Source organism: Echeneis naucrates, chromosome 6 (assembly GCF_900963305.1).
Source record: "Echeneis naucrates chromosome 6, fEcheNa1.1, whole genome shotgun sequence".
Classification (NCBI taxonomy): domain Eukaryota; kingdom Metazoa; phylum Chordata; class Actinopteri; order Carangiformes; family Echeneidae; genus Echeneis; species Echeneis naucrates.
Genome location: NC_042516.1, coordinates 20,622,660 through 20,633,548, shown reverse-complemented (window position 1 = coordinate 20,633,548; position 10,889 = coordinate 20,622,660). Strand labels below are relative to the sequence as shown.

Here is a 10,889-nt window from a genome sequence, read left to right as displayed (position 1 = left end):
TTCCTCTTGGACCATTCAGCTGTTTCAGCATAAAAGCCTCACCCCCCCCCAAAAAAATAAAATAAAATAAAAGCCAGAGAAAGCTGTCAGATTTTTTATTTGAAAGTGGCAATGCTTCTGCAAATAATACAAGTGGATGGCAGAAAATCTTTTTTCTCAGAGAGAACAATTTCCTCCTCTGAAATGGAAAACAGACAATTGGACTCAGTTTTCACTTTTTGTAGTTAAACCATAAAAAAAAATTTACGCATGCTACGATTCAGGAGAAAGCGGAAGTTGCATTCCTCTCATTTAAATGTCACAAAATAAAAATACACCAAGAACAACAGAAATGTCTATGTGAGGCTTTTCACACTACAGAATAGTGAAAATATGTGAATGATATTTACTCTACAAAGATTAACTCAATCTGTTTTTACTCAAAGCAAGTAGACACAAATATCTTGATAAAGGGAAGATTTTCGATGCAAACTGTGGCTGTCAATTTAATAAGAAGAGTTTTTGCTCTGTAATGTAGAAAAGAAGAAATGAAAAGCCACGTAGACAAGAGAAAGTAAGGATACTCTTTGATGACTTTGATATTTGCATCGAAGAGGCTGACTTTTTGGGGAAATCCAGTTTTGCTTTTCTCAGACACTCGAACTCCTTCACACCTACAAACAATCAGTGTATTATGCGTGACTTAGAAGTGTGGGAAGAAGCTGTTTCGCCTAAAGAGAGAGACGTGATGAGCTGAGCGATTCTTCACCACATAATTTTGCTTCTCTCTGCTGTTCCCATCTGCACACAAGGAGGAAGACATTCTTTGGCGGCATGCAATGATACAGAAACAGTTCTACAGCAAAGCATTTCTTTTCAGCACGGCTTGTTATAGTGAAGTAGAACACAGAAGCAGTTTGTCTATCAATGCCATTCACACTCACACACACATATACACACACACACACACACGTATATTTTGTTTTCTTTAAGAAAGAAACAAGAAAAGCAGCACATACGAGAACATTAACAAAATCTACTCAAGTGCAACTACCAATATGTTTTAGCAACCCGTCTGGGAGAGGAGCCTTAAATTCAGCAGAGACAGTATCAGGATGAATGGAAATCATTGGCATTACGCTACATTAAGTCTCAGCATTTTGCAGAACAGAACCTGTGACCTCCTTGTTGTGGGGAACTAACCATCGGGCCCGATGGTTAGTTGGAGGTGACGTCTTCCAGTAGCGGTTTGTAGATTTCTGGATCAGTGTGATTCTGAAAGACAGAAATGTTCAGTGAAGTATTAAATGTTGCCGACATACTTCAGTCTTAAAAAAAAGCTGCATAGAAGAACATTCTGCTTTGCCATTTCAAACGAGGACAGCTACACAAGGGGACTGTAGCCACCTACCAGCACATTTACCAAAATATCGAACTGATCCTTTAAATCGTAAGAAACTGAAACAGCAGCTAAGGGGAAAATATTACACTGACTGAGCTTCATCACCTTATTAATGGGACAGGAAGAAATGCATGTTGTGTGATGAGTGAACACCAGGTCTAACTGGAAAATATAGTTTTGCTCCATCTACCTCGCTCTCTGTTTTGTCCTTGTTCTTCAGGGCCTTGATCCCCAGGGTGGCTGAGCTGATGGTGATGCAGAGCTCCAGGACGGACAAGACTACCAGCAGACCTCCGAAGCATCTTAAGAGCACCTGGTGAGACACAAACAAAATATCTTATAACTTATAACTTCATGCTTTTCCTTCAAGCTTGTCCGTTTCATTTATTTTGACCACTCACAATTTATGCACAAAGTGGTTTGGTGTATAAATTGTCAGCAAACAGTCAGCAGGGTTCATTACTGTTAATCTGAAAACGTGGTTATGTCATACGTATCATTCGTTTGCTGTGTATTCTTCAATTTTTTCCTCAGGAAAGAAAGTGAAGTTTATGCCAATTTAGAGAAATTCCATAATTCCATACATATTGTTGGACAACTTAAAATGAAATAACGTCTCCATGGGAAGTAATAATTATTATCTGCTAAATTAAGAAGTGCATTATGAAGCTCACTGGACTGGCTTTTGACCGCTGAAAGGATCTGCTGCACACCTACCACCAACAACCCTTTGGCTTCCAGGCATTGATAATGCATCCTATTTGAGATGGGAGAACTTGTCGTAGCGTGTTTGTAATCGTAGTCATAATCTTTACACATCCACCACAGGCGTCCCTGTGCCATATAAATGGCATAGAGTACGATGGCGGCGATGGCGAACGCGATTCCTGCCAGATTCAGAATCACATTGACAATGACCTAAAAAGATTAGGGAACATCATTAAGGTGAATCCAATTATGCAAAAAAAGAGGAGGCATACATTGATATATTTATTCTGCCTGGAAAAGAAATGTACAAGTATAAAATAATATGAAGTTAACATGCAGACCTTAATGGAACTACTCACCAGACAGGGACTGGGGTACTTCTCAGACAAAATGCACGTGATGCCAAACAGTATAAACTACAGGGGAGACACAAAAAAGTCCAGTGAACTCGAAATTAAAATTCATACATGTCACCCTGCAGCGAAAAAAAAAAAAAAAAAAAAAGAACTCAATTTGGACAGTGTTGGCAATGAACAGTGAATCTCTACAAGCTGTTACTTAAAAAAGATTTTTTGTGTTGACAAATTTTTATGATGCTGTTGGTTAATGTGATCTGTGAGTGTCACTACACTTACACGTTACTATAATCCGACCAAACAGCTTCAACAATCAATTAAAATGAAAAATTCTGTTAGTCTTCAAACACAAATCAGCTCAAGCATGAGATTGCTTACTAATGCTCCTATCCAGAGAGGATATTTGCTTTCGTCCATTTCCCATGAAGAGGCTCTGCCGTTGCTGAGGAGAATCGATCCACAGCCAATGTTGAGCAGTCCAACCATAATGTGCAGCGCCTGAGAAGAAAGATGCACCGCATGAACATCCAACACCTCCACAGTGTAGCTCGATAATGTTTGGTGGTCATCTAAATGCAGCCTAACCAGATCCAAAGGCTGTTTTCAGGTTTCGCCATGACATGAAATGCTGTTTGAAAAGAACTGAGTGAGGAAAGAAAGCGTACGATGATCAAAGTATTTCAAGTTTAAGTTCAGAGAGCAGCAGAGAACATTTAAGACTGTAACTGACCCCCAGAACATACAGAGATGCCCCCTGGACCTTCTTCAGTTTCTGGGACACGCTGCAGCACACGGGGCTGTAGCAGAGCGTCTTGAAGATTTGGCACAGTGGAGGGCAGGTACTTTGAGGGTCAGAGGTCAAAGTTAAAACTGTGACCCCATCACCTCTGGTCATGGAGACAGACATCCTGAAAGGGAAGAGACATCACATAAACCTTGAAGCTGATTTTAATAATTATTTTTTTTAATGAACTGATGAATTATGAATATTAACCCTCCTATTACCTCAAATATTACTAACACATTTCATGATTTACAGAAAATTCCAAGTTTTTGTTATTTGTTGAATACGTAAATAACCCCTTGATAATGAAACCTTGCCCTCTCCTCTAGTGCCTCCATCAGACCGAACATTTAAATTAGAAATAATTTACCTTGAAAATCTTTCATCCAAATCTTTTCTAATTTGGGGTGCACATTCATGATTCTCACAGAATGAACGATAGCGATTCATCCCACCACATGCTGCCCATATTTGGCAGGTTTGCTTAACATGGGAAAACCCCACCCTCCACAGAGCAGGAAATATCAGTTCTACTTCTGCAGGTCTGAGTAACAGGTCACACACATTCATCCTCCCAATGTCATGTAGTTCTGCACCTGCAGGTGTGGGAATGTTAGGCCACACACAGGCAGACCATTTTTACACAGCTAAAACATCCTGGGGCCAAAATGACCCCTGAGGAACACCGATGCGTGCAATATGTGTTCAGCACATTGACAAAAATATCATCATGATGATTTTATGCTTCATCAATTGTACCCATCAAATTAAGAAAAGTCATGAAATATGAAGCAAAAAAAAAAAAAAAAAAAAAAAGTCAACTATTATTTTTTGAATGATAAATATTGAATGGGGTCAAATTGACCCAAAGGATAGTAGGAGGGTTGACAGTAAAGTTTGTGGTGTGAAGTTTTGATAATAAAGCTGGAGATGATTCACTAAAACCGCCCCTGACTGCAGAGATTACTAACTGACTGTGTGATCACTTCCTCGTCTAAAAATCAAACAATCATGGAGTTTGCACATTGTGCTGTGTTGAGCGATTCGTAATTTTCGGTGCTTCTTTAGTGTGACAGGCTCTGGGTTTTTATTTTAAAGGCTGTACTTTGGTACCACAATGTTAAAGTACACAAAGAGCTGCTTCCTGTTGTTGATAAACTACAGCCACAATTCAGGTGACTTTATTTAACCACATTTAAATCGGATTATTGTCAAAAAAAAATTATACTGCCACATTAGTTATCGTTACGTTTTGCTACTAATTTTAAGAGTCAGGTTTACTTTAGTTTAACTCGTTATTCCCATCGCTGCTTGAAAAGTGACATTCATGAGGATTACCATGACCAAGTTGATCTTTAGGATATGAAAACGACATCTTTCACTTCGGTCCAGGACTCACCTGTTTATGTTGGTGAAAGGAAGAAGCAGAAATAAATCCGACAAGGTTTCACTTCAACTGCGCAGTTTTAATTTGGAAAAAGGGTTGTGTCATCCTGTTACCAGAAAGACCACCCCTTTGTGGAGAGGAATAAAAAACCTTAACCCTTTCACTGACACAAAGATTAACCCCCACCGGCCAAAGAGGTGTTCAGGCTGAGACATGTTTGACCTCCTTATGATGGTTTTTATTGTTGTAGCAAGTCATTTCATCATTCAGAAATTGCATTTAAAAAAAAAAATCCTATTTCTTACTTCACTGATGCAAAACAACGAAGAGGCTGTTAAATATGATACAGCTCTGAAAATATTAGCATTATACTTATGACAAAACACAAAGGCACCTAGTCTGTTTCGTAAACGAACACACAGTGAGTTTGTTTTTTTGAGGGGGGGGGCTTTTTCCTCAGGATGTTGACTCATGATCCTCCAGAATAAAGCACTTCCTTTAAGCTGCAATACAGGTGACATCCCTCATCACAGCCGGTTCATAGAGATCGAGCTTGTCGAAGCTCTGAGAAGAAAAGCACGAACAAGCACAACATAAAGCTTACACAAACGCTTTGCTAACACCAGAACTTGTATATTTACCATCCACAAACTCAGACAGCTTCACATTTCCTGCAATTTTAAATGACAGAGACAAAAAACTAATGCTTCATCTCAAGGAGGAAGCAGTAAACTATGATTATGGCCTCTAAATGACACTGTTGGGGACTCAGTTGGATATGACATCTGTTTTATTAGGGTGTTTAGAGAGTGTTTACAATAAGGCGTGACAAGAATCAAGGGATGTTGAAATGATGATTTCATGTTCGCTAACTTGTTGTGTATTCATAGTTGTGGCTGATATGGCAATAAGGCGACAATTTCAAGTCAACAATTTGACAGTTTTCATCTTAGAAGTTAGATAACTAAGATTATGACCTGAGGTTCATGGTCTCATTGAGTAGTTCACAGACAAGAGCTTGGTTGAAAAAAGAAACTGATTGCACAACAGATGGAACAATAAAATATAGTTTGACCCTCTCCAGGAACCATCACCAAGGCAATTTGGTCTCAGGGTTAGGGTTAGGGCCGGACCTTCTGTAGCTTTCATGGGGTCTTTTGAACTATGAAAAACAGAGAAGGGAGGAAGGTTACCCTGCCTGGAGGCCCATGTCTGCAGCCAGGCCTGAACGGGGTCCCGTCAGCGAGCGCTTTGTGGCCCGAAAGAGCAACACGGACACTCGTCTCGTGGACCCACCTTCCGTGTGAGAAGCTGGTGCTGGGGTGCCATATGGACGACAGACCCGGGAGACGGAGGCTGGCTCTGGGGACGTGGAAACGTCAAGGAGCCAGAACTTGTGTCCGAGGTGGAGCACTATCGGTTGGATCTGGTTGCTCTTTCTTCCACATATAGCCTCAGCTCTGGATCCAAAATCCTGGACAGGGGCTGGACGTTATTCTGGGGCGGGGATACTCACAAGACCTTGGCTGAGCTGCAGTGTTGGAGTTTAGCCCAATGGACCAGAGGGTCGCCTCCCTACACTTAAAAGCTGGGGGCAAAACTCTAAATGCTGTCTGTGCATATGCACCGAACAGCAGTTCAGAGTATATTTGGCTTTCCTGGAGTCTCTGGCTGGATCCCTGTGTGGGACTCCACTGGGGGACTCCATGGTACTGCTGGGACACTTCAATGTGAGACACAATGCGCATGATGCCAAGAAGTATGACCTAGAGAGGAGACCAAAAACACACTCTTTAGAGCTCTGTTGCACACAAACCCTAAATCAGAATGTATACATGTTAACTTGAACCGCTAAGTCGTTCAGCTCGAGTCCGCACTGTCGCCCCTGAACGAGGGTTTTGGAAAGATCTCAAAGGTATTTTTTCTCAAATAAAATTCAAAGAAGGAATTGGAAAAAAAAAACAAAACAATATTTTTGTGTTGGAGGAATTTAATGCTATTCACTAAGTGCCACTGCTATCAATATTGCTGCCACAATAATTAGTATTATCTGAAAAGTACAGGTAAGAAAAGGGATTTAATATTTAATAATTACAATTATTCAGAGTGAGGACTGTGTGTAGTCTTTGTAGTAAATAAAGACTAAAAGAATAAAAGGTTCTGTGCTCATTTTCATCAAATTATATGAGTTTATTAGCTCCGCTATTGTTGCATTTGGCGTTTTGATTTCACTTTAGCCGTCCTGTGCAGGAAAAGGTGTGGGATAAAGTTCATTTGAATTCAACTGAACATTGATCTGTTGTGTGAAATTTTTGTCACAACCAGTAATTCTTTCTTCCACAAAACATTCTGTGGTAACTTATTTGGAAACTGCTTGGAGAGAAAAGGCAGGGCCTTGAAAAAAAAAAAAAAAAGTTGGCGAGTGATGGGTGAACCATGTGTCTGTGTTTAGTCTCACTTGGAAGAAACTTAGCTGCCTGGCAGGAGTACTTAGAAATGCTCCAAACAAAAAAGGAAATAGATACACACTCTTCAAAATCCCAAGCAACAGGCTTACACACTTCAACGCCAATAATGAGCCTGTGGAAGAGGAAACCCAGTATTACACACCTGCATTCCTCAGACAACGCTTGTCACACCGTTCAAGTTAGTTGTGTTACCTATAAAAATGTAAAATCACATGAAGCTTAGCAGCACAAGTACAGAGCCCAGACACTGTAATGCAAAAACTCTCTCACACAGCAACGTGGACGTTTAATGCTGCCTAAGCTATTTGAGCGGGGAAAAGAAAAAGTACTACGTAGCATACAAAGATTTTTGAAGCTTAAGATCACAGAGCAACACAGACCATGTAAGACTGTAACTTACCCCCAGAAGAGACGGAAATGCCCTTTGTAGCTTCCTAAGAAAGCCAGTGCAGCCAAAGCAAAGGGCCTTGGAGACTCGGCACAGCCAAGACCAAGGACCTTCAGGGTCAGAGGTCCAGCCGTCGGCTTTGGTCATGGAGACAGGCATTCTGAAACTGAGGGAGAAGCAAACATAAAAGCTCCTGAATTCGTTGACGTTAATTGTTTCTGATTCTTTATGATAGATAAACTACACAGTTGTTAAATTTTAAGTGAGAGAGCCGGTTTGTCGCCTATTTCCCACCTCGCTGCCATTTTAGTTCCGTGATACGCCCCCTCATTAAGTTTCAGTAATGAAAATTATGGAATCAGTAGACTTTAGATTGATGCAGTTTAATGTCTAATGGCTGTGAAAGGAGACGCTTTGTATGGCCTTTCTAACTGACTTAGCTTAGCTTAGGCAATAAGAATGAACGGTGCAAAGAACAGCATATACTGAGATTCAGAGATTCACTTTCCAGTTTATAAGGCACAAATCAGTCAGTCCTGCAATAAACCCAACATTTTCATGTTCATTGTTCGTGTGTGCTCACGTTTTTAGCAATAATAATCTAGTTTGTGTCAATGTTTGATCGAACACACTTCAACAACAAACTTCAGCCTTTCAAATCAAAGTTTCATGCATAACTCAACATTATAACCTCCGTGAAGGGAGATGGATAGCAAATAAATAAAACAGGGAAGCACAGTAATATCTTTAGCAGAAACAATCAGTGGAGTATGGATTTGTGTTTACAGGGAGTTGTTGAATGATGATCCATTGTGAGAGTTAATTTCTCTACTAGGAGGGAAATTCATTTTCAACCTCATAAACAGTTTAATAGAAAACAACAATAAAACTCTGATTTGTGATTTGTTGTTTTTTTTTTGTCTCTAAGTGAAATCCTACAATAATCCAACCTGATGCTTCTTCAGTATGAATGTAAATGTTCAGGATGTTATTCTGTTTATTCAGATTGAAACAGAAATGATCCACAGAGCTCCAATCAGACAGTTTTTTTGTTTGTTTATTTGTTTGTTGTTGTTTTTTTAACATTAATCTGACATTACAGCCGTTTCCTCCTGCTCAAATCACGCCCTGAAACAGACGTTTAGGAAATGTAAGTAAATGAAATATTAAAAACTGTCAAAACAGACGTACCTGTTCAGAGGAGATGCGATGATGCAATCTGTGATGGGAATATCTGGATATCTGCAAAGCGATTAACATTTACATTTTTTTCAGAAAAGAAGGAGGAGACTGACGGTTTGTTGCGTGGTGGAGAGACTTCGTGGAAATAAAAAAAATGAAAGGCGCCCTCCAGGATCTGTTTAGAATTCAGCCCAACACTGAATACAGATCTGCATTCTGATTAATTTCTGCAGAACACAAACCAAACAGTTTTTGCAGGTTATTTTTAATTTCACGACATTCAGCCTCTCATTCTGCCAGTAAAACACTCTCAGTTGTGACCGCAACTATTTCTCTTTACTCCACATATTTGAACTGACTGGTTTGTATTTGGTGAGCAAATAAGTGATGTTTTTAGCACAACTGAACCAGAAGGTTGTTTTTTTTTTTTTTTTTTTCCACTTTTTGTTCACTTTTCCACGCTCAGTATCCTCAACAATAAACAGTAGTCCTAACTGGTGAATTTACAGGCATAGAAGAACTGAACTGTGACCAAAATATTGTCTTCAGATAAGCACACTGAAACAAGAACAAGTCCTGCTTTGTACCAACTATGTGTCACCTGCTCTGTATGCTGGACTTCTCTGTTTGAACAGAAATAAAAACTCATTACAGCAATTCAGCAGCAATCAATGCACTTTATTCAAGACAATACGAGACAGAAAAAAGTTTCAAATCATAAAAATGTGTTATCTGATGGGCCTCACGATACAAAAGTCATCATCGTATCATTTTCTAAAACAAACGTCAGCATTTTGATTGTAAAGACGTTTTAGATTCAGTTTTTAGGAACAGTGGTCATTTCATGTGGGCACTGAGTGCGATCATCTTTCAGTAAAGAAACACATTGACTGTCTTCTTTTGGAGAAACCATGAAGAAGCAGTTAAAGAAAGTAATCTTGTTACAAACGTTTAGAGTATGCAGATGAAGAACAAGTTGCATTGCTTTGTGCATTGCCCATTGTAAATTCTAATTTGACAAGATTACCTCAAAAAAAAAAAAAAAAAAAGACTTTTAATTTTGCATTCATGGAGGATTTTTGTTGGAGAATTTTTATTCCAGCATTGTAAACTAAGACAACTGAGATACAAAGCCACTAAGTAACAAAATAAAGTTCATTTTACATCGAGTTTGGTGAAAATGTCAGCGGTGCAGAGCTTCCAAAATCACACAGTTGAAGATAGAATCGACAACAATGCTTCAGTTTTGGATAGCAGGACATTTCTGCTTGATTGGTGCTTTAGTTGTTTATCGAAAAGAGTGATAAGAAAGAATGGGAAGAAGGATTTTGTAGTAAACGCTGCGAACAAACCTAACCTCACCACCAGTTTAGATTGATGAGAGTTTGAATAAGGTCAATTCCCGGGAAGTCCATGGCAATGACACCAAAGCACGGTCTGGGGTGATTAGGGTAAAACTGTCTGAGGTATTGATTGAGCCATGGGTTGACCTTCTCAGCCACTCTTTTTGGGGTCAGAAACATTCCCCAGAAAGTACCGAGGCCGGTGCCACTAGTGGAAGTCAACACGGCGTAATCACCTCCGCAGCCTTCGTTGGCTTGGTTCAGCTGACTGATTATTCTGTTGTCTTTATCTTTAACATTGCTAACTTTAGATTTGCCTTCTGTTTCTATGAAGGGAACTCCCAGAGTGAAGGTATTCTTCTGCAGAAAGACTATTTTCCCCCTGACCTGGCCCATATTTGGCATCCCAGAGGTCACCCAAACATGCTGGTCATTTCCAATCAGTTTTTGCACCATTTCAGTCACCTTTGTCTTCTCAAAAGACACTGGTTCCACTCTAAGGAGCACGGCTTCGGTCTTATACTCTGACAGGAAGGCTCGAACTGTGTCGAGGACCTCCTTGAAAGTGCTACGCTGGTACAGCACCCCATGCATGACATAGAGAGTGTCAAACACCCCAAAGACTTTAAGATCCAGAAAACGAATGCCAAGCATCAGCTGATCTCTGAGGGGCAAAGCCTGGTGTTGGAGCTCTGGGCCTCCGTAGAGGGCCATGCTGTCATGGGTACCAGGAATGGTGATGAGAGACAGGGGATGGAAATCCTGAACGCCTGCCATCCACGGAATATTGTAGGACCCCGGGAGGACGAGGTTTCCATTGTCATTGAAGGACATGTCTTTGCCATGGCACAAACAGCTGATGATTCATTAAGAAGAAGAGAAGACGCTTTTG

The 10,889-nt window shown here is 40.1% G+C and overlaps 2 protein-coding genes across 3 annotated transcripts; both read right to left on the bottom strand.

Annotated features, from left to right (window-relative positions):
• Positions 1–79: 79 nt before the first annotated feature.
• LOC115045184 (transmembrane protein 176B-like) lies at positions 80–4,742 on the bottom strand. Of its 2 annotated transcripts, XM_029504743.1 has the most exons (8): positions 4,629–4,742; positions 3,176–3,353; positions 2,824–2,943; positions 2,449–2,505; positions 2,099–2,299; positions 1,572–1,694; positions 1,183–1,254; positions 80–780 (listed from the first exon to the last, which is right to left on the bottom strand). In XM_029504743.1, exons 2-7 carry the CDS (start codon positions 3,350–3,352, stop codon positions 1,198–1,200), a joined length of 735 nt encoding a protein of 244 aa, XP_029360603.1. In that variant the 5' UTR covers position 3,353; positions 4,629–4,742; the 3' UTR covers positions 80–780; positions 1,183–1,197. The 2 variants fall into 2 exon arrangements, with proteins under 2 accessions (XP_029360603.1, XP_029360601.1); XM_029504741.1 differs by having other exon boundaries at positions 80–1,254.
• Positions 4,743–10,012: 5,270 nt separating this feature from the next.
• LOC115044678 (1-phosphatidylinositol phosphodiesterase-like) lies at positions 10,013–10,831 on the bottom strand. The gene has a single exon (XM_029503830.1). The coding sequence runs from the start codon at positions 10,829–10,831 to the stop codon at positions 10,013–10,015; it is 819 nt and encodes a 272-aa protein (XP_029359690.1).
• Between the last annotated feature and the right edge of the window lie 58 nt (positions 10,832–10,889).

Bases quoted from the DNA above. Each gene is read 5' to 3' on its own strand.
- LOC115045184 (XM_029504741.1), bottom strand. From the start codon at position 3,352: ATGTCTGTCTCCATGACCAGAGGTGATGGGGTCACAGTTTTAACTTTG. The intron at 2,944-3,175 runs GTCAGTTACAGT...CTTTCTTCTCAG, and splicing joins CATCTCTGTATGTTCTGGGG to GCGCTGCACATTATGGTTGG. The intron at 2,300-2,448 runs GTGAGTAGTTCC...TAATCTTTTTAG, and splicing joins AGTACCCCAGTCCCTGTCTG to GTCATTGTCAATGTGATTCT.
- LOC115044678 (XM_029503830.1), bottom strand. From the start codon at position 10,831: ATGTCCTTCAATGACAATGGAAACCTCGTCCTCCCGGGGTCCTACAAT.